We start from the raw sequence: 22,894 nt of genomic DNA, 5'->3' as shown, positions 1-22,894 counted from the left end.
TGGTTAAATTCAGCAGCAGAGTCAGTCAGCGCGTGAAAAGATAAAATCAAAAGGGATCCGGGGGAGCTGTGCGACGCGCGGCTGAAACGCGGCCGCGGTGGCGACGCTGCAGTTCGAAAGTAAAGAAAAGAAGAGGGATAAAAAGAAAAGAAAAAAAAAAAAAAAGGGTGATCGATTCTCCCGGCGCATAAACCACCGCTTGACAAAAAAAAGATCTCTTCGCATTAAACGAGCGAAGTGCGTCGAGTCGCCGACGGATTATAATCACTCGAGAACCGAGCCGGATGATTTCTTTTTATGAGCGCGCACCGCGCACTTTGCCTGCTCAAAGATGTTCCATTATCTTTTTCTCTTTTGTTTATTTATTTATTTTATTATGCACAGTACACATGTTACCCTGTGACCAAATGCGTGTCACGGCCGTTGTTGTGAATATTATTTTATTAACGGCCGATTCGTGTGTCGCTGAGAAGAAAAAAATTATCTGCAACACTTTCAGCTTTCAAAGGAAATCAAAAGAAATTGAAACACTGAATTGAAATGATCTGCATCGCATCGTTTGCGATTCGTCTAACGATTTTGCGGACTCTTCGCGTCCGCCAGGAAATGTCTCCCGATCGATTCTGATCCTGTTCCCCTGAAAATAAATAGTTTCGAATCGCAGTCTGAGAAATTTTCACGGCGCGATGATCGAAAAAACATTGGGAAAAGTTGCGATCGTCGGCTTTCGCGGCTCGACTCTGCCGTTTCGGAAGCTGCGAGGCTCCAACCTTGACCGTTATCTGGACGAATTTTGAAAAATCGGTTGGCGGCGGGTCGATAAAATTCCGTACAATCTAACGGTGGAGCGTAAGAGCCGAGTTTTCTCCATTTCTGGAGGGGAGTTATCCTGGAGATATGAAACTCGTGGGTTTGGGGGGGTTGCGTAGAGTCCGCGGGAACTCGGGCAGACCGAAGCTCTTCTTCACTGCACTCGGAGCGTTTCCTCCGTGTGCACGTTTACGAAACACCAACCCCCCCCCCCGCCCCCCTCCCCCTTTCCTTGACAAAAGCTCGATTTTCGGTGACCTGTGAAGTGTTTTTTTTTACCCTTCTTGTTCCCGGTTCGTTTGACTGTTTTATTTTTCTACAAAGCGCGAATTTTCACGCTCAGTTGTCGGTTGATATTTGTTTTTTTTTTTTATTTTCTCTCTCAACTCTCGAAGAGCGGAGGAGATCCAGTGCGAATTTTTGGGGTGACCGGAAACGGGAAGGAGCAGGAAACGAGACGATGGCCTTCCCCGGAAGGAGTGACGCCGAACTACTCCGGAATTATTTCTGGCTTCTGCTACTCTTACCAGGCAACTATAACGATTTGCATACCTACGTGTTGCGATATACCTATAAACGTTAATAAAACCACTTGACGTTACGCGAACGAAACTCATTGCCCACAATGTATAACGTAATCGCCAACAATTTGTGCGATACGTCGTTCGCAACGTTTTACTACAACGTGAAACGTGTAACGCGCGAATTTTACCAAGATTCTTTCGTCTCCTCTTCACTTTTTTTTTGTTGTTGTTTTTACTCCGATGTAAAAGTGGAACTTTCGAAATTCGCAGAAAGTTTTCGTCCCGTTCTAATGATCGTCCTGTTATCGGGAAAGTGTCAGCCATGCGCGAATCATTCCTCTTTTTAATATAAAATCGATGGGGTCACGGCTGCAGCAGGTTTTGAATACGGCGACCGTGAGCTTTTTTTCCGTTCAATTTTCAACGAATTCGAAAGATTTACATTCGTATTCACGAACGATCGGTGATCTACGAATATCAATAAAATCGATTCATTGAGGGACGAGAGAAGAAAAAAATGAGAATTGAAGAAAAAAATCATGTGAGCGTACAGAAACGAGTATATTTGAACGCTCGTGATACGACGTATTTAATCGCGCGCGGGCTTTTCAGATACGGTTAACAAACAGAATTTCTTCTTCTTCTTCTTTTTCCATTTCGATGTTTTTTCCACTTTTCCCCCCTCCGCCCCTCGGATCATCCGTAGTTGATATAACTTGACCCCAGGCAATGTCAATTACGCGGAATCAATTATTGCGGAATTAACGTGGGAATGCGATTTTGAAAAGTTGCGAAGATTGATTTTTTTTCACTTTTTTGTGTTTGTAGAAAGATTTTTTTGCTTTTTTTCGATTTCAAACGCGCTATCGCAGCTCTCGTTATCTGCTTCAGATCGGAGACCTTTGACGAGGATCAGTCTCGGCTGTTTGCTTAGGTCATGTTTCCGGAACTGCCCTAAGAACATCCCGAGGATTTTAAACGACGATCGGGGACGTAGATTTTTCCTTACAAAAAGCTCCTCCGATAAATGAAAATAGCTCGCGAAACGAGAATCGTCAATCTCCGGAATCCAGTCGATCAATTTTTACCGATTTTTCGGAACCAATTCGCTGTTACTTTTGGCTTCGTTTTGCCCTGCGTACATTTCGATTTCTCATCGGTTAATACAGGCCGCCATTTTGTTAGTTTCAAATTTAACTTTTTTCTCACTCTCCACGCCACGTTTTCTTACTCGTTGCGTTTCTTAACGCGGAGAATAAAGGCAGAAAAAAGTAAGAGAGAAAGAGATACATAGATCTATAATTACAAAAGATAACTTTTTATGTAACTTCGTGGTTGTTTACTAATTGTGTCATCAACCAATGCGAGCATGTCCTTGTGCTCTTTTTACACATCAGACTTAATCTCACCCGTGCCACGAGGTTTTTTTTTTTCTACTCCCATCAGTAACGCGTTGCGTACTCACATTTGGCCTGATATAGTTGAAAAGCGAAATTCACGCTTTTCGAAATCCGAATTAACGTTCCAATCGGCGTGGTTTTCCTTCTGGGAAAATTACTTCGAACTTCAGATAACCAGCTGGGTCTTCGGACCGTAATACTGAAATTGTTTGAATTGGAATCTGTACAGCGGCGCGATGACAGCTGAGATTTAGGGTTCAGATAAATTCGTGCTGTCCGTGACACCGCGACGAACCTATCTCAATGCTGGTGTCTTTTACTCCGCGTGATACATATTCATACACACTACGTCATCGTCTTTTACTTATTACTAAATCATTACACTCATGATCTAGAGTACACCGAGTCTGTAGACAGAACGTCGTTAGACCGCTATAAAGAGATTAAAAGATGCCGTAAAAAGAAGGAAAAGAGAAAAAACAAAAAAAAAACTTGAAAAACTTATCAAATAGTTTGAACGATATTTACAACTCATATCGCTGGCTCTTCATTATCGTCTCATTCCCATACCGCCGTGCTGTAAAATTAAGCCTAGGAAAATTGTTTTATTACATATTTACCAATAGCAACGGCTACTGCAGTCCAGGGATTAAAAAATCAAACGCATCTCAAATCGTCTTTCGACATTTTTTCAACGGACGTAGGATCGATTTTCGGAATGGAACCGCAAATGGAATCGCAGTTCGAACATTGCTGCGGTCTGGGCTCGTCCTGGGCCAGCGAAGGGCTGAAATGCGACTCCTTCAGCGGTCCGGTTCCTGGCGTGGCTGCGGTCGAACAAGGACTTTGTCTCTCCGCGGTGGACATCTGTTGCGTTAAAGCTTATCACGAGAAGCAATGCGAGTCGGGGAAAAGCGCAGCCCGAGCCGGGCTGGCCTGCGTTGTGAGTTCAGCACCCGGGGGAACTTACCACAGAGATTGTTGCGAGGGATGCAAATTAGGTGGGTGAATTTGCGCGGGGGAAAGGAAGAAGGAACGCAGAGGAGGCGAGGTCCGCTGGTTTGAACGCACGGAATTATTTCAGGAATCCTGACGGGCTCCATGGGCCAGGGTTGCGCGTTCAAGAGATTCGCCTTCGGAAGGCCTTGGGACCCCGCATTCATAGAATGTTGTCACGAAGCGCTGCCGAGCACCACGGAACTCTTCAGTTCACCGGGCTCGAGCAGTTCGTATTACGATCCTTCCAAATCGACCACGGATACAACCGATCTTTCACCTTCGACCGGTTCGTCCTTCAGCCCAACTCCGAGTAAGGAAGCATCACCGTGCGATTATGGTTGGCTGAGATCGACCACTCACAATTCTATTACTCGATTCTAGAACTGGACGACATTTGTGAACTGATGAAGGGACTCCTCTGCTCCGATATTTGCATACCGTCGCCAGGATCCTACAAATGCGCCTGTCGGAAAGGCTTCACTCTTCTAGGGGACGGAAAAACGTGTAGACAAAATAACCCCACTGACAGGTAGGACAACATAAATTGTCACTGAAACTTACTTAAAATATGCAACAGAACGAAATTCTCCCTGAAACTTACTTTAAATGTGCAACAGAACGAAATCCTACCTGAAACTTACTTGAAATGTGCAACAGAACGAAATCCTGCCTGAAACTTACTTTAAATGTGCAACAGAACGAAATTCTCCCTGAAACTTACTTTGAATGTGCAACAGAGCGAATTGTTACTGAAACTTACTTTAAATATGCAACAAAACGAGATTCTCCCTGAAACTTACTTTGAATGTGCAACAAAACGAGATTCTCCCTGAAACTTACTTTGAATGTGCAACAGAGCGAATCGTTACTGAAACTTACTTTAAATATGCAACAAAACGAGATTCTCCCTGAAACTTACTTTGAATGTGCAACAAAACGAGATTCTCCCTGAAACTTACTTTGAATGTGCAACAGAGCGAATCGTTACTGAAACTTACTTTAAATATGCAACAAAACGAGATTCTCCCTGAAACTTACTTTGAATGTGCAACAAAACGAGATTCTCCCTGAAACTTACTTTGAATGTGCAACAGAGCGAATTGTTACTGAAACTTACTTTAAATATGCAACAAAACGAGATTCTCCCTGAAACTTACTTTGAATGTGCAACAAAACGAGATTCTCCCTGAAACTTACTTTGAATGTGCAACAAAACGAAATTCTCTCTGGAACTTACTTCAAATATGCAACAAAACGAGATTCTCCCTGAAACTTACTTTGAATGTGCAACAGAGCGAATCGTTACTGAAACTTACTTTAAATATGCAACAAAACGAGATTGTCCCTGAAACTTACTTCGAATGTGCAACAGAGCGAATTGTTACTGAAACTTACCTTAAATATGCAACAGAACAAAATTCTCCCTGAAACTTACTTTAAATATGCGACAAAACGAAATTCTCCCTGAAACTTACTTTAAATGTGCAACAGAACGAAATTCCCCCTGAAACTTACTTTGAATGTGCAACAGAGCGAAATCCTGCCTGAAACTTACTTTATTTTTTGCCACAAGCTTACTTTAAATATGCAACAGAACGGAATTCTCCCTGAAACTCACTTCAATAAGGCAGCAAACAGAATTCTTCCAGTAGGCAGAGTTATTCTCGTCAGGTATTCATCTCAAACATTTCAACTATATTTCATCCGTTTTTCCCAGATGCAAGCAAGATAATCCTTGCCAACATCGTTGCACGGATACCGGCGACGCCGTACTCTGCAGTTGCAATCCCGGTTACGTATTATCGAAAGACAAGCACTCTTGCGAATTGAAAAACACTTCCACTACTCCGAAGGACGAGGACGAAGACTCTGATTTCAGATGTCCCGAGGGTTACCGGTACAAATCATCGACTCAGGTTTGCGACGGTTGGTATCCGCCGATAGTACAGTAAATCACATCGTTCGCCCGTTGCCTTTTGTTATCATTTTGTCTTGATTTTTTCCTTTTTTCTCTTCCTCTTTTTCTTTTTGAATCGTTATTGTTCGCCGCTGCTGTGTTATGTGCTTAAGACGTTGATGAGTGTGAAAAAAATGTTTGCCAAACCGGCGAGCGTTGCGAGAATACCATAGGCTCGTACAAATGCATTACCGGAAATCCGAAAACTACAACGTTCTACGGGAACTGCCCACCCGGCTACGCCTGGGAGACGGAAGAATCTCTTTGCGTAGGTAAGAATAAAATAAAGGCCGTTCCCCCGGACTCGGACGTCGCCGATAACGTAACCCTTTCACATCGTTGCGCAGACATCGACGAGTGTGACGAAATGCCGGAGGCTTGCGACAAAGAAACGCACGTCTGTTTGAACACTCAGGGAAGCTTCACTTGCCACGAACTCAGCGGTACCGGTCCAAGGTCGTGCCCCGCCGGTCTGAAATTCGACCCTCAGGAACTCCGGTGCAAAGGTGAGAAACCCGAGGTCGAACCTCGATCCCGTCTCTCGTCCGGATTTTTTTTTCGCTCCCATCCAATATCTCCGATTCTTACAGACGTCGACGAATGCGCCGAAGGGATCCACGGTTGTTCCGACGATACCGAAGTATGTCGGAACACCGACGGCGCCTACGAATGCGATTTGAAATGCGAAACGGGTTTCGCGTTCAACGTCAACGTCGGCAGCTGCGTCGGTGAGTGCTAACGGAATTTTTTTTCTTTGCCGCTCGTTCGAAAAAACTCCTTCAACAAAAAAATTTTTTTTTCTTCTCCAACCCGCTTCTCAGACGTCGACGAGTGTCTGAAAAACGGCGACCTCCTCTGCCCCAGCCCCGGCTCGAGGTGCGCCAACACCCTCGGAAGTTACAAGTGCTTAGAGAGCGACAAAATTCAGCCGGAATCGTCGGCGGGACGTTCGGCTCGCGGTTGCCTCGCCGGTTACAAACCCGTGGGATCCGGTATCGACGGTTGCACGGACGTGGACGAGTGCGCCGAGGCTCTTCACGCCTGTAACCCGAATCGCGAGAAATGCGTGAACCTCGTAGGCAGCTACAGATGCGACCCGATAGCCAGTAGGGCCTATCCGAACGACTCCGTTGGCCGGGACACCGCATCCGACGAGGACGAATTCGAGTCCAACGGCTACCGGGATTATCCTTCCATGGAGAGAACGAGCGCCCCGGCGGACAGGAGCGAGGACGTCTCGGCCGCCGCCGAGCCCACCTGTCTCCCTGGGTACGAGTACAACTACCGGACGGAGAGGTGCAACGGTAATATCCCCCCCCCCCCCCCCCCTCACTCTCCCCTTCCGGTCGGAAAATCATCCCGAAGGATGATCGATGATTTTCTCAAACCTCGTTTCAGACATCGACGAGTGCGCCACGGAACGTCACAATTGCACGGGACCGTTGCTCGAGTGCGTCAACTTGCCGGCTACCTACCGATGCGATTGCAAAAACGGTTTCGAACTGAACATGACCACCTTCGAATGCCAAGGTACGCGATCCCCACCGCCTTGCCCCCGTCCCCCCCGAACCTGAAAACACACCTAAGTTCCCCCTGATAGATCGATCGATCACCCGCACATTTTTAAAAACACCCCCGATCGTCCGCAGACGTCGACGAGTGCGTCCGCGGCCTGACGAAATGCAGCAACGGCGAACGTTGCGTGAACACCGTCGGTGGCCATCACTGCGCCCCAGCGTGCCCGCTGGGCTTCCAGCCGGATCCGCTGGTGGAATCGCTCTGCCAGGACATCGACGAGTGCGAGTCGGGACTCCACTCTTGTCCCGCTGACTCTTACGTCTGCGTGAACACGAACGGTTCGTACGTTTGCGACGTGGCGGCCCCGTGTCCTTCCGGTTTCAAAAGAGACGCGGCGTCCGGCGAGTGCGTCGACGTCGACGAGTGTCTGGAGGGTCCCGGATGCCGGGAGCACGAACGTTGCGTGAATTCCGCTGGTAGCTACGACTGCGCTCCGCTCTGCGGAACGGGTTGGCTGTTCAGCACGCTGACGAAGAGCTGTCAGGACGTCGACGAGTGTCTGTTGGGCCGTCACAACTGTCCCCAGAATTCTCACAGTTGCCGTAACACGAACGGATCGTTCGTCTGCGATCCGGTGAGACCTTGCCGCAACGGTTACAGGAGATCGCAGGACGGCGGCGGCGGCGGCGATTGCGCGGACGTCGACGAGTGCGCGGAAAACGTTCACAACTGTCTGTTGGCGAGACACCAGTACTGCGTGAACAGGATAGGCGGTTACGAGTGCGTGGTGAGGTATCCGGCCTGCGAGAGGGGATACGAATTCTCGATGGAGAGCGGCAAGTGCCAGGACATAGACGAGTGCGAGAGCAATCAGCACGCCTGCGATCCGGCGAAGAGCGAAACCTGCTTCAACGTACCCGGATCGTACAGGTGCGACAGACCGCGGGTACAGATACCGCGTCAACAACCCGCCTGTCCGGCCGGATACGCCTACGATCCGCAGTGGAGACGGTGCCTGGGTAATTCTTTCACGAGCTTCCGGTATCGAAAACAGCCGATTTTTTTCGGCGACTATTAAACCACCCCTCCTCTCTGTTTCAGGGTAGATGTGTGTATAGAAAAAAAAACAAAAAAAAACAAAGTGCATGAGAATCTCGCCATCCTGTCGCATTTCGTTCGAGTTGTTTATTATTTTTTTTATTTTATTTTCATACGGCTGAACGTTCGGCTTCTGTACAATGTGCATGCGTTTTTTGTTATCCGTCTGGTTGTAACTTTTTCGAAAACTCCCTCGACGTACGTTTCGTGTCCACCTTTTCCCTTTACCCCGCGGTGTCCGAGGACGGAAAAATATGACGAGAGGGGATTCCCTTTTTTTTTTTTTTCAGACATCGACGAGTGCGCGGAAAAATCGCACACCTGCGGCGACGAGCAGTGTTTCAATCAACCGGGCGGTTTCACCTGCGCGAGATCGCCGACCCCCTTGCCACGCTCGTCGTCCAACAGATGCGCACCGGGTTCGCGTTACACGCGCACCGGTTGTCAGGACATCGACGAGTGCACGGAGGTAGAGGACGCTTGCTCCAGCAACGAACAGTGCGCCAACACGCTCGGCAGTTACCTGTGCACTTGCAAAGCTGGTTTCTCGAGGGATCCGATAACCCAGGCCTGCGTGGACGTCAACGAGTGTCAGATCCAGAGTCACGACTGTCTGCCCACTCAGAGGTGCGACAACACACTGGGAAGTTACACCTGCGTCAGATTCCTGAACTGCGGCACCGGTTACACCCTGAACGCCGCCTCGGAGATATGCGAGGACGACGACGAGTGCGCTCTGGGTACCCACGACTGCGGCGCCGGTTACCACTGCAGAAACACTTTCGGATCGTACCGCTGCGACAGGATACCGAGGTGAGAGCCGTCCCGACACTCCATTCGCCCGGCTAACCGACACACCACACCACACCATCCCTGAATTTTTCCTAGGTACTCCGTGACGACGTCATCGTCCAGATCGCACAGATTCTACCCGATTCCGGTGGTGGCCGCCACCACCGTCCGTCAGCCGGTGCTGGTCAGGCCCTCGACGACCGTCCAAACCCCCCAAGTCAACTGTCCGCCGGGTTTCAAGACCTACAGCGGACAGTGCGTGGACGATAACGAGTGCTCGCGTTCGCCGAGTCCTTGCAGCGGTACGCACAGGTGCGTGAACACCGTGGGTTCGTTCAGGTGCGTACCTCAGGTTGTCTGCGGTCCGGGTTACAGATCGGACGGCGCCGAACACCCGAGGTGCACGGACGTCGACGAGTGCGCCGAAAATATCCACGAGTGCGGTGCGAAGCAGACTTGCCTGAATCGTCCCGGGGGCTACTTGTGCTCCTGTCCGAGCGGGTTCGTGGTGGGACCGGACAAGGACTGCGTGGACGTGGACGAGTGCGCTCTGTACTCCGGGAACGTTTGCGGCTCGAACAGCAAGTGCGAGAACACGGTGGGCTCGTATCGTTGCGTGTGCGCAATCGGTTTCAAAAGTCTCGGCGAAACGTCGTGCCAGGACGTCAACGAGTGCGAGGATAGTCCCAACGTGTGTCAGCACAAATGCACCAACGTTTGGGGCTCCTACAGGTGCAGCTGCAAGCCGGGATTCAGACTGAACATCGACAACAGGTCGTGTTCCGACATCGACGAGTGCCAGGAGTTCAGGGATCTGTGCATAGGGATATGTCAGAACACTCCGGGTAGCTACAGTTGCCAGTGTCCGAGCGGTTACAGGCTCGGTAGCGACCGCAGGACCTGCCAAGGTACGCGAATCGAACCCGAGTCCGGCGAAATCTGCGTCGGGCCTCAAGGATCACGTTTTTATTTTCAGACATCGACGAATGCGCCTCCGGTCAGGTCTGCCGAAGTCCCGACGAGATGTGCCAGAACACCAGGGGACATTACAGGTGCAACAGGATAGACTGTCCCGCGGGATACCACAGGGACACCGAGAGGAAGAAGTGAGTTCCGGACGGGGGGCGGATGGATCGTTCGCGTTGCGGTTTTTTCACCTCGGTTTTTTTCGTCTTTTTTCCAGTCGGTGTTTGCGCAGCAACCGGTACTGTCAGACCGGTGATTTGGCCTGTCTGCGATCACCGTCTCACTACTCGTTCAACTTCATAACGTTCGTCAGCATGCTGCCGATACCTGAAACCGGCCAGTTGGAACTGTTCACGATGCGGGGCACCGGGCATTTCGACACCACCGTACAATTTCACATGGCGTTGATAGAGGTGAAGGCGCCGCCGGGCGTCCAGAGGGCCACCGAGAGTTGCTTCAAACTTAGGAGACCCTCGCATTCGCAGGCGGTGATCGTGTTGACCCAGAGTCTTCAGGGGCCTCAAGAGATCGAGCTGGACGTAAGCATGGAGATTTACAACAGTCAGTTGTTCGCAGGTAACGTGATTGCCAAGTTGTTCATTTTTGTGTCGGATTACGAGTTTTAATTTTGCGATGGAAAACGATGAATCGTTGAACGGAAGTAGGTTCATCGCTATCGATCGAAGTTTCGTCGATAGTTCAGAGTGTGGATTATATTGTTGAATAAAAAACGATGGTGAATATTACGCCGCAATGATATTCGTTATTTGCATCTTTGGAAATGATCGAAAGAGCACCTGTATTAATTAACGATTATAAATAGATACCGTTCTCTTTTTGATTTTCTCTTCTTTTGTTTTTTTTTTTTTTTCTCCTTTCCTCACATACCTATCGTACCAAAAAAAAAAAACTAAGCGAATACTAGTATTTTACGATATGGGTGAAATTGTAAGTTCTTTTTCCCTTTTCGTTTTTTTTTTTCTGTTTTTTCGAACGACAAGAGCGTAAGTACATTATAAATACCTTGATCTGATGTAATCACGTTTTCAGTCAACCTAAGACCGGTTGAATTACATTTACGATACGCGATGTTATAATTACACCCATAATATCCGTTTGCGATAAGAAATTTTTATCTGAAAATAAGAAATAAAATCACATGTTTGCTAAATCTCAACGCTAATAGCGTTCACTTTTATTTGCGAAAACTGAAATAAGACGACGATTTTATTTGTTCGACGAACGAACGAGACCACGTGCTGTATGAAATAAATATGCGAACGAAGGCCTCGGTGTTTGGATAAAAACGCGTTGAATTTCCGCGGAAATTTTTTATCCAAGATTAAATAATTTAACAACCAACGTACGCGTAGTGAATAAATGTCGATTATACTTAACTAGACATTATCATTGTGACGAGGATTTCGATTATTCGCACAAATGAAACACAACATTTTGAAATCTTTTCTCCCTTGTAATCACAATATTCTCTTACGACATAATTATTGTTATTAATATTAACTATTATTTCAGCTGTTATTTTTTTTCATCACCACCTTACTCTTTATTTCACGTTTTCTTACCTATTCGTCAATGAACAATCTGTTGATATATATATATATATCTATGTATATGTAGTAATAATATATAATTATTCGATAGAAAATTATAATAAAAAAAATTATTCTTTTAATAATAACAATATAGCTGATTTATCTAATATCATGTTTATTATATTCTATATAACCGCGTACCTATATTCAATAATTTATATCATATAAATCGTTGGGCTTTTCACTAATAATTGATTGTTTCGATATCGATATATCAGGATAGAAAGAAAAAACAAACGATCTAATTCTCTTTTTTACCAATCATCATTTTTCTCTCAATATCTAAACGTATGTCATAATAATACAACTAATATAATATTTTATATCGAGAGATTCACAGCTAGTCGATCGCTGCGGTGAATCAAAAGCATTTCTTATTGTTTTTTTTTTTTTTCTTCTTCTCTTCAGTAGAATAAAGATCACTTGAATGTATATTAACTATGATAATCGTGTAAGGAAAAGAAATAGACATTAACGACGTTATACTAGCATCAACAGTGGATTCAACCTGCAAGCCACTGAGGATCTATCGACGATACGAAAATAAGTAAATAATAATATTAATTAATAATGATAACAATATTCGTTTTATATAATAATAATTAATAATCGGTGATACGATATATTTTTTTTTTTTTTCACAATAAATGTAAGTAACAGCCTGAACAGCAGCAGCATAATTTGCGTGAGATAAATATGCTTTACCGCGACGTGATGGCAGTGACAGTGCACGCACTCACAAAATTCCTATTATATATAATATATATAGATATATTTGTTTGTTTCATTTCTTCTAAACTAATTATACAATTTTTATTGTTTTTTTTTTTTTTTTCATTACTAAAAAGTTTACAGGGATTGTTTTATTCGATTATTTATTTATTTTTTTTATTTTTTTTAATTTCTTCGTTATGGTTAAGGTGTTGTTGGCATCTTTAGTCTCGTTTAATTTACATTAGTTTTTGGTATTGTTCTTTTTGTTCGTTTTTTTTTTTTTTTTTTTAATATTTAACTCGTTCCAACTTCGAATAACGTAACTCAACACGATCGGCGATGAAATTCGATTACCGATGGTTAATGTATAAATTTTTCAGTCCCACTTTTCGACGAAATAAAACGGTAGCGTGACAATGACAATATAATCGAGGAACGTTGGGAGTTTTATAAATATTTTAACAGAGCGGTGCGAAATGAACTCTGTAAAAAGAAATAGAAAGAAAGAGAAGGAAAAAAAAAATAATTAATTATGCCATTACTCCGAATAATATGCCGATGATGATTATCACATGGAAAAAAATAACAACAACGAAGACAGTCGATTGTATTTCGGAAAAAGAAAAAAACAAAAAAAAAGAAAGAAAAAAAGGAAACGAGATGCTCGAAATTAAAGGCTAATTACATTCGGTTCAGCGAATCGCGAACCTTTGAAAATTAATTCTCATGTTATCGTCACGCTCTGATCCGTCTCGGCGAATTCCCTCGAAACTTTGCAAACGTAATGAAGACGTTCGTAGAGATCGGCGGTGCAACCGAATTCGCATATATCCTTCAACCAGTACGATATCGCCTGTCTGCTCGCGTCGATGTACGTCACCAGGAATCTCGTACCCTGGGGCTCCTGCGAGACCACCATCTTCGTGTGATCGCGGAAGAAATTCACCTGGAGCAGCGGTATCGTCAACTCCATAGCGATCGCTTTGTCCGTACGGAGCCAACGCTTCATTCGGGGAACGGAAGCTCCTCTCGTCTGCCTCGTGTCCCTCACCTCCCGGATTTCACCCCCTGGTTTTGGTTTTTTTTGTTTTTTTATTATTTGTTCAATGGGAAAAACCGCCATTTAGAAAACCGTCGATCAGGTTCGGGGAAACTCGTTCACTCACCTTCGGTAAGATAGTCGTCCATGTAACGGGTGAAGTAGTGGAGAAGCGCGAGCTTCTTCTGCAAAGGCACGGAAACGTCCTTCTCTCTGTTGTAACGTGTTATCTCGTCGTCCGTCGTCATGTATTCGACCCTTCTGAAATGTTGGAAACAAAAACAAAAAAAACATGACAAACCTTCGATCTTTCGAGCTTCGACGAACCTTCGAGGTTTACTGACCTTCTGTCGTGAGTGTAGCTCATTTTCGTGCTGTCGTTGAACAGTACGCCGACGGATTTGTCCGACAGTTGAAATCCGAGGCCGTATTTGTTGGAGTAGTCGATCCATTTGGTGACGAAGAGCGGCATCGCGTCTTCAACGGGTTGAGGATTTTTCGACGCGCAGGCACAGGCGATTTCCGTAACGCAATTCTCCATCGCCTTGTGCATTTCGTTGCTGCGCGTCACCACGTCGGATTTTTTGTTGCTCGGACATAGTATGGTGCTCAATCTTTGACGGAATCGCGGTAGTTTCGGCAATTTTTTCACCAGCCAATTTATCTTGGCGGTTTTCGTTGCCGACGTGCGAATCTTGTTCTGGGATATGGTCATGGCGGAAACCGAGTGCGTCAGACCCTCGACCTGCTGCGTTATTTGGGAGGCCGCGTTTTGGGGGATTATCACGTGCGGCGGCGGCATTTGGTAGCAGCAGGTGTGCGGCAGAGAAAGGGGAACGTACTCCTTGGTGAGGTAAGCGTGCTCCCTGACCCTGTCCAAGGTCGGCCTGAGCTTCGGCGTGGGCTGGAGCAGCCAGTGGATGAGGTCCTGACCGTTCTGCGTGGCCACCTTGTCGTCCACCTCCTTGTACTGGTTGTTGCAGATCCTCGCGTAGGTCTCCTTCAGCTGCGAGGACTCGAACGGAGGCTGGCCGACCAGGAGAGCGTACAGGATGCAGCCGAGCGCCCAGACGTCCGCCTCGTAGCTGTACGCCTGTTTGTAAAGCACCTCCGGGGCGATGTAATTCGGCGTGCCGCATATCGTCCTGGAAACGGAGTAGAGAGATTCGCTGGTTTTTTGACGGGAGGAGCGAGGGAACGCCGGGTAGACGCGGGACAACTTACACTCTTCTTCTCTGGCCGTCGGGGCTCGTGGCGAGTCCGAAATCGCCGATTTTCACGATCATCTGCTCCGAGAGGAACATGTTGCCGGGCTTTAGATCCCGGTGCACGACCCTCTGCGAATGAATGTAGGTCACCCCCTCGACCATTTGTTTCATGTAGTACCTAGCCTCGGGCTCGGTGACTTTGCCCCGGTACTTGAGGACGTGCATCAAGCTCTGCGAAAGTGGATTTATAAATAATACGACACCGAACGACCGACCGACCGACTGAAATCGAAGCCTCTCGTTTTCTATTGGAACGGAAAATAAGCGATCGAAGGTCAGTGGAAAGCAACCTCGACGTGAACAGATGGCACGAACGTTGTTACATTGAATAGAGTTTTGAAAAAGCTGAGTGAAATTTTGCCCAGATTCGATAGAAATTTTCAACCGTATGACATGCGTCATAGATTTCATCGACGGCCGCCACGGTGAAACGCGACCGTCGAATATAAGAATGCAAAGAGCGGGTACACTCGGCGTGATCATAACTGACATAGTTAGACACTAGGCGATACGATTTAGGTTGGCGAAAAATATCCCTAGTGGAATTTTCGACCCTATTTTCACTGCTTCGAAGAAACTATAAATAATGGTCCCACAGTTCCAGGAATCGGGACTTTTTTTTAGGAAATTTTCTCCTCTTTTCTCCTCTTTTCGAAAATTTCAAAAATCTCAATCAGCTTTTGAGATATTTGAAAAAAAAACCAAATCCCCTTTCTTTTTTCAACTCAATTGTTTACAACTTTTGCAATTTTCGCGAACGGACCTTGATTTTTTTCAACAATCATCTCAGTATTATTCCGAATCCAATGACACCTCGTTCATATTTTTTTGAAACTGCTAAAAAATGTTGACCCAAAAAGAAAGCACTCGTCGACCAGGCCTGCTGAAAATTTCGATTAGTACCAACCTATATCTCCTCGCGTTCCGTCTAACTACATGAGTTACGAATGTTGTTCGTGTACATAAATTCCACTAGGGATATTTTTCGCCAACCTAAATCGTATCGCCCAGTGTCTAACTATGTCAGTTACGACCGAGGCTGGTGTACACAGGCCAGCTGCAGAGAGATTTATTCTAGAGAAGATACCCGTAAAGTTTTTCACATGGAATCCGGTTTACGTGTATCAAGATATAATATTGACGGTTTTCACCTTCCTTGGACAGGCTTCGAGGAGCATGTAGGCGTGCAAATTGTCCTCAAAGTAATGGTACATCTGGACGACGTTCACGTGGGTCAGTTTCTTGTGTATCATTATCTCACGCGCGATCTTCTGCAGATGTATCTTCTGCATACGATTTTTCGGTATTATTTTACACGCGTATTGATTACCGCTGGCCGCATCCGTGAGTAGATACACCCTGCCGAATCCGCCCTGAAAACCAGAATACAAAAAAAAACACAAATCAGTGGAGCGACAGCTTCGCAGAGAAACGACGTACGAACGCGCGTACATTGTTGCGTTTCTCGTCTTCGATCGTAGTCGGAATGGGACGAAGGAAAAAAGAAGAGAAAAAAAAAATCAGAAGAAGATAAAAGAAAAAAAAAAAAAAGAAGTTCTGTTTTCGCGGCGGCATTCGATGGCCGTAAGCCAAACGCATTAAAATATCCCGCTGTTAGCCAGTAGTCTGCAGCCGAATGGAAAACTGTGTTACAGAAAACGCGCCGCCAAGTCTCGATCTGCCCTGTTAGAATTCGCTCTACGCCTACTTTTTTTATATATATATATATATATATATATTTACTACGGAGTTTAGTTTCGCGTGCGAACGGCTCGCCCTCGTCTGGTCCGTTGCTGTTATACGTCGTTATTATTTTTTTTTTTTGCCGAATAATAACTTCTGCATCTATTCGGACCCCTTTGACAAACTAGATCAAGAATCCGATGGAACGCCAGCGAGCGCGTCGCATCAAATCCCCACCGAACGTACCGTACGCACGTAACGTCGGATTTTATTTGGAATCGAACGGCGTATAAATATATACGATTTTCCCGAGTAGATCCCGGACGATTTTTCTTCTCCTTTTTTTATTTTTCTGTTTTTTTCTTTAATCTATATACCCGCGCTATCGTCGTCTCGACGAAGATTGACGACCTTCCTTCGGCGTTTACCCTCCCACGTCCACTTTAACCGGACAAAATTGAATAATTTATTGGCCGCCATGTTTTTCCGCTAATTTTTTCCGAAAATTAAAATCGTCCGCTTAAAATCATTGGCGTTCGGAGGCTGCGAGACGTCGCTAATTCCGAAAGCTGACGTAATCACCCGCCTCACACTCAAGGTTTACCCGACACACCGACGATTTTCAGTCGCTACGCTGAATCTCGACCGACGCGATTATTATTCGCCCCGCGACATACGATTCGCTTTTCCGAGATCCTCTTAGCGATCGCGATCGGTACTCCGGCCTGCGTCGGCACGCCGATGCAAAATGAAGAGCGGGAGAGGATTATTTTTTTCGAATCCGTCGACGTTACGTCCGCGGGGCGAAATTCGACTTTTCCGTAACCCGACGCGACGTCATTCGCAACGACGCCGAATAAACGTGGCAAACGATCGCGGAAACTATCCGATGACAAACGGAGCCCGTACATCTTCGGAAGGAAACCTTTCGCGTTTCGGCGGACGGTGGGAAAGGGACGTTAAAAACGCGCGCCTCGTCTCCTCTCATTTCCCCCCCCCCCCCCTCTTCTTTTTTTTTTCCCCCCCCGAATAAAAAGCGCGTACGCGCGCGTTTGACACGGTTTTCGCTATCGCGTGGGCCAAAGGTCGGGTTTCCTACGCGCCGGAAGGCTGCCCCCGGGGAAGCCCCTGAAGTGAGAGCGATCTCGATTTCCATCGCGCCCAGAGATTCCGTCGTGAACTTCCTGCGGGACTGAGGGGGCGGCACCGCATGGGAACCGGGAAACGGTGGACCGCAGTTTTTCATCCCCCGTGACAATCGAGAAATCGGGAATCTGGAATCTGGAATCTGGAATCCGGAACGATATCCGGCGTCGACTGGACTTCCGACGGGAAAGAATCGGATCCCCGGGAGAAACGGAGGACGAGTAATTTTCTACGACCCGCTGTCGGGGCGGTTCCTTGACCATTGGCCGTCTGGCTCGACGCATAGATTCAGTTGGCCGAGAGCCCCGACGCGATTCCGGAAGGAGACGACCTTGGAAATATTCGAGCAAGGCCGATGACTTATCATCGCCGTGACGTCTGATGAGATCAGTTGTAACAAAAGCCGAGGTATGAAGAAGAACGTGATCATCGCGATGTCTTTATTTTTGGAACTTGAAATCTTTCGCTACAAAAACCGACGCGTTTGATGCTACGCGCTACGTCGAAAAAGAGAGTGTGTCGCTCGTCTCCTTCGTTTCCGGTTTGGAGAGAATTTTTTTCTACGGGTCATTCGGTGTCAAATCGACCGATAGTTGGAATCGACCCCTTCGGATTTGGATGAGATTTGGTCACAAGTTTGCTTTCATCGTGAAACAAAGTTGTGCCATAGAGAAAGAAAATTGAAGATTTTCGATTGTTTTCCTTCGGCACAACTTTGTTTCAGAAATGTTTCGTTTCTCTCCATTGGCGCAACTTTGTTGCACGACAAAAGCAAACTTGCGACCAAAAATTTCATCCGAATCGGGAGCGTTCGATTCCAACCATTGGGTCGATTCGCCAGAGAATGACCCTTACATTTTCACGAATAGAGGGAGAAAAATGACGGAACCGAAAGACCTGGCAAACGAGAAGAATTACCTGCACATCGCGGTCCGTTCCCCCCGCTCCCCCTCCCCCCGTTTAAAAAAGGTTCGGTGACGCGGTGCAGCGGCAGGTCTGAATCGCCGCATGGGAATCCGCAGCGAATCCGGTGGACAAAGAGCGCATAGAAAAGAAGAAAAAAGAAAAAAGAAGAAAAAAAAAAAGGGCGAATGAAAAATGGGAGAAAAAAGAATCCCAGCCGTAGAGAAACTTCCGAGAGAGTGATTCACGTCGGCTTTAGCGAGCGCTCTGTCGCAGGTGGCCGTTCGATGTCGTTGTTGTTGTTGATGTTGTTTCTTTTTTTCTCCCTCTCTCTCTCTCTTTCTCTCTCTTTCGATTTTCCCGCAGTTATGACGAAGCCGTTCGTTCCAGTGAATCTGTTCGTAATCGGCAAAGAAAAAAACAAAAAAAAAAAACACACAAAAAATCGGAGAATCATCGGCGTCGTCGAGCGGACGACCCGGCAATAAGGTGTTAAAAAAAAAAAAGCGTAGTGTGTACCCCGAGTTCTCCGTGTGCGACAAACGTGGACGCGACACTCGATCCCTCCGGTCGTTCCTCGGGTTCCCTGGAGTCGCGGTACGCCGAGCGTCGAAGGACTTTGCGCATTAAATCGGAAGCGATAATCTGGAACGGAATTATCTTAACCGGCTATCTCGCGATCGAATGGTCGACATCATAAACGTATCCAAACGTGTATACTATATCCTACGCGTGTTTCCGATGTCCTCGGAATTACGCGACTCGATGACCGCGCGACGGTGATACCCGAACGCGGTGGATAATATCCAAGCGCAGGGAACGGGAGATCGTCGAACGGTTTTTCCGTCGAGGAGCCCGTTCCACCGGCGATGTGGAATTCCTGCACCCGTAACGTACGTTCTCCGCGTTATACGTGTAGAGAAATCTACGGCGCGCGTTCCAACAAATTTCCGTAAGTCGCACCGGAAGTCTGGAGATGAGAGACGATCGGCCGCGTGAACCGGTAAATCGCGTTTACGGAACCGAGGATCGTTCCTCGCAGGACTTGGCGAGCTCCTACCTTGCCGAGAAACTGTCCCTTGTAGTAGGTGTTCCCGTGGACGGGGTCCACGACGTATTCGGATTCCTGATCGGCGGCGCTCGAGTTGTTCCACGACGAAGTCGAGGGTCCTTCGGCGACCGTGGGACTCCCGGGGCTACCGGGACTCCCGGGACTCCCGGAACTGGACAGGCTCGGCTTCCTGCCGGTGGCGCTCCTCCCGGTCGTCGGGGTCGTTCGGCTCGTAGGATTGCCGATCGCCGCCGCGTTGACCTTGCCTCCGATCGCCGCCGCGTTCCTGGAGTTGTTGTTCGACGAGGAGGTCGCGCCTTCGAGGGTCGATAGCGAGGTGGGCGGCGAAAGGTAGAGGAGCGGCGTCGTCGTCGTCGTCTGCTGCTGCTGCTGCTGCTGCTGTTGCTGCCGCCTCCGGGAAGACGTGAGGGGCATCGAGACCGCGGAGACGTCGTTGCCGACGGTCTCGTTGCTCTCGCCGCGGCTCGGCGGTAGCGTCGTCGAGGAGCCGCTCGTCGTCCCGCTCCTGTTCGTCGTCGTCGTCGTCGTCGTCGAGTGGAAACGTAGGGCCCCGGTGTCCTCGGCGTTCGGCGGTACCGAGGAGTACGACGAGTTCTCGGTCGGGACGGACGAATTGCTGTTCGTTTTGTTCGCGGCGGCGGCGTTGATCCTCGCCTTGGAGTCCTGCGGCGGGACCGTGAGACCCGCCGGCGAGGAGACCGAGGCGAAGAGGCCCAGGCTGCTGGGCGCCAAGACGGGGTGGTTTCTAGAGCGCATCTCGCCGCTGCTGGACCACGAGCTACCGGAGGAGGACGAGGGCTTGGCGATCCTGGAGGTGGCGCCGCATCGCCTCGAGGACGAGGCGGACGGGGCAACCGGACCGGGACGATTCGACGCCCGGTCGAAGCTGTGCAAGGATTTACCCGATGACGACATCGCGGTGTGAATTATTATCTAAAATTCGGGTTCTGAGACCGCTGCGTTATATATTCGTTCAGCTCGATTATTATTCGGATCAGGGGATTATCCCCGCGTCGTATTTATAAATCCTTGTTTACTCCACACGCATGCGACGTTTTTGTGTGCGTGTGTGTGAAACGTGCGCAACGATTGTTGTTATTATTATTTGTCAGAATTTTTTTCATCAGCGAATCAGGATTGATCGGAGGACTCTTAGCGAACGAGAGCGAAGGGATTCTTTGTCCGCGGTCCTCGCCGTTCCCGTTGTCCTTAGATTCCCCATTTTCGCGTTACAACTGTCCCGACTATCCCGATCGTTGGACATCTCGAAATTTTTCGGCGTCCGATATCCGGACGATCGCCTCCGCTAGCCTCCGGTTTCCGCTCCGAGCGACGACGTTTCGCCGAGAATCCGAAGAAAAAAAACAAAAAACAACAACGCTCCCCCGAAGGCCGTTGGATATCGCCAAAAGTCCTCGGAATCGGCCGAAACGAGACACACGTTACGGTCGATAAGGGTGGGCCGACCGGAGGAGGGGCCGATTCGTTCCAATTAATGTTTTCCGAGCCCGACCGAGAGACGCGCGGGGTTTCGAGGGAGACAGAAAAAAAATTTCGTAGCGCTGGTTTTTTCTAGGAGGCTGCCAAAGCCACTCGAGCAACGCTCCGCATGTTCGAGCGGTCCTCCCGCCACCTCGCACGGACTTACACTGAAAAAAAGGCACCCGATGCACGCACGCACGCACGCACGCAAGCAAGCACGCACGCACGCACCTCACCTCACCTCACTTCACTTCACTTCGCTTCTCTTCACTTCGCCGCAGTGGGCGAGCACTCGGTCGTTCGGTCTTCGAACCTACACTGCCTCCTGTTACCCTCCTATTTTCTATAAAGCCTGCGCGCGGACGAGATTCCCTCCTCCGCCACTCCGCCGTCCCTCGGCGGTCCTCGCGAGCCGCCGCCGCCGCGAATGTGTCGAGACGAGGAGTAGGTAGTGTCGGTGTCTCTTCCTTGATAGCAGAGGTGTGCCCAGAGCTTTTCGTACCCCGAGCAACTCGAACCGGCTCCGTGACACCGCGGAGCGGAGAGCTGTCGTCATTTTTACCGACGAAAAGCCGGACGCTGGCTGCTCTGCGAGTTTCCAACGACCGTGGGGGGCGGGCGGGGTGGACTCCCCGAGGTCCTCCCGACGAAGCGATACACACGCTAGGGAAAATTCGCCACGGCGAAGCGAATCGCCCGAGCCACACCTGAACGGACTATACGCGGGTACACCGAGCCACCACCACCGGGTAACGTTGGTTGAGCTCGCTAACCACGTATGGCAGCTGATATTTTATCGCAACCATTGCTATTTTCAAATGTAGCTGACCGAGCGTACGAGCGACTACTCCGTTTCGTTGCGTCGTTCGATCCGACGACGACGGTTCGGAACACTGCTGAGCAATGTGAGCAATGAGCAACGTCGTGCGGTCGGTTACATTCGTCGCTGCGAGCGACAACGGAGTGTGAGGAGTTTGTTGTTTTTTTTGTTGTTTTTGTTGTTTTTGTTTGTCGCTCTTTTTCGCTACATTGTAGCGCTACTTTGTAGTCGGCGCGATGCGCCGGGAACATACTTTGTAATTCCTCACCGTTTTTTCGGGCGTTCGACGAGGAGGGAAAGAAGCGACGACTCGCGTCGTTGGTTCGGGTTTAGGTTTTGTACCTAAGGGTTTAGGTAATTTGGTTATTTGTTTTTTTTTTTTTTTCTCAATTTCGAGTATTCCGGAGATATCGGATCCAGAAACTTGTGGATCGGGTGTTGTTGTATCAGGTTTTCTCGCCAGTTTTACTCATTCCCCACCGCCGACGCCGTCCCTGATATCCCCCGTTGTCCTCGTGTCCGATCGTCGATCTTCGTCTTCCTCGCAAGTTTTCAGAGTTTTCTGCGTCCCTTGTATGTATATATATATATATATATATATATTCCCGCATCCCGGTTTGACCCGACTACACGAGTTTCTTCTAAGTTAGTAGCCGTTGAGACCGAAGGAGGAAGAAGCCGAAGAAAGAAGAAGAGGAAGAAGAATAACAAGAAGAATAAGAAGCAAACGGGGAGTAGCAGCGACCGGCAGCAACGTAGCATTTACGGGTTGACGGGCGAGGACTCGGAGGCGAGGAAAAGGGCCCGTTTGCGTGGAAAGGGACGAGGGAGGGAACGGGCGGCGGGAGTCACCACGCTTTCGGTCATTCACACAAGGTGCAACTCTCCGCCACGCTTGAAATGCGCCAAGTGCATAGTCTAAATATAGGCATAGAGGAAAAAAAAAGGAATCGTGAAGAAGGGAGGGGAAGAGATGGAAAAAAAAAAAAAAAACTACAACTTTGTTCAAAATAAAGGAACTTGGTAGCCGGACGACGCGCGTCGCCATTTTATCAGCCTCGGCTCTCGGCTAACGGGGATTATTATTCAC

At 48.1% G+C, this 22,894-nt stretch overlaps 2 protein-coding genes across 6 annotated transcripts; one reads left to right on the top strand and one right to left on the bottom strand.

Annotated features, from left to right (window-relative positions):
* Positions 1 to 968: 968 nt before the first annotated feature.
* LOC105684049 (fibrillin-1) lies at positions 969 to 10,905 on the top strand. Of its 4 annotated transcripts, XM_048655366.1 has the most exons (16): positions 969 to 1,103; positions 1,206 to 1,340; positions 3,361 to 3,735; positions 3,819 to 4,043; positions 4,115 to 4,262; positions 5,451 to 5,659; positions 5,804 to 5,962; positions 6,038 to 6,196; positions 6,281 to 6,418; positions 6,512 to 6,994; positions 7,089 to 7,220; positions 7,340 to 8,227; positions 8,597 to 9,119; positions 9,195 to 10,006; positions 10,075 to 10,204; positions 10,282 to 10,905. In XM_048655366.1, exons 2-16 carry the CDS (start codon positions 1,271 to 1,273, stop codon positions 10,688 to 10,690), a joined length of 4,860 nt encoding a protein of 1,619 aa, XP_048511323.1. In that variant the 5' UTR covers positions 969 to 1,103; positions 1,206 to 1,270; the 3' UTR covers positions 10,691 to 10,905. The 4 variants fall into 4 exon arrangements, with proteins under 4 accessions (XP_048511323.1, XP_048511325.1, XP_048511324.1 ...); XM_048655367.1 differs by having other exon boundaries at positions 1,071 to 1,340; positions 3,439 to 3,735; XM_048655368.1 differs by lacking the exon at positions 5,804 to 5,962 and having other exon boundaries at positions 1,070 to 1,340.
* A 321-nt stretch (positions 10,906 to 11,226) lies between these two features.
* LOC105684044 (serine/threonine-protein kinase PLK1-like) lies at positions 11,227 to 22,273 on the bottom strand. 2 transcript variants are annotated; one of them, XM_048655371.1, is made up of 7 exons: positions 21,221 to 22,273; positions 19,491 to 21,151; positions 15,850 to 16,071; positions 14,655 to 14,869; positions 13,775 to 14,575; positions 13,558 to 13,691; positions 11,227 to 13,459 (listed from the first exon to the last, which is right to left on the bottom strand). In XM_048655371.1, exons 2-7 carry the CDS (start codon positions 20,415 to 20,417, stop codon positions 13,116 to 13,118), a joined length of 2,643 nt encoding a protein of 880 aa, XP_048511328.1. In that variant the 5' UTR covers positions 20,418 to 21,151; positions 21,221 to 22,273; the 3' UTR covers positions 11,227 to 13,115. The 2 variants fall into 2 exon arrangements, with proteins under 2 accessions (XP_048511328.1, XP_048511327.1); XM_048655370.1 differs by having other exon boundaries at positions 21,226 to 22,273.
* Positions 22,274 to 22,894: the final 621 nt, after the last annotated feature.

The sequence above is a fragment of the Athalia rosae genome, chromosome 5 (assembly GCF_917208135.1).
Source record: "Athalia rosae chromosome 5, iyAthRosa1.1, whole genome shotgun sequence".
Classification (NCBI taxonomy): Eukaryota; Metazoa; Arthropoda; class Insecta; order Hymenoptera; family Athaliidae; genus Athalia; species Athalia rosae.
Note: the sequence above shows the minus strand (reverse complement) of the source record. Positions and strands in the feature narration are given on the sequence as shown.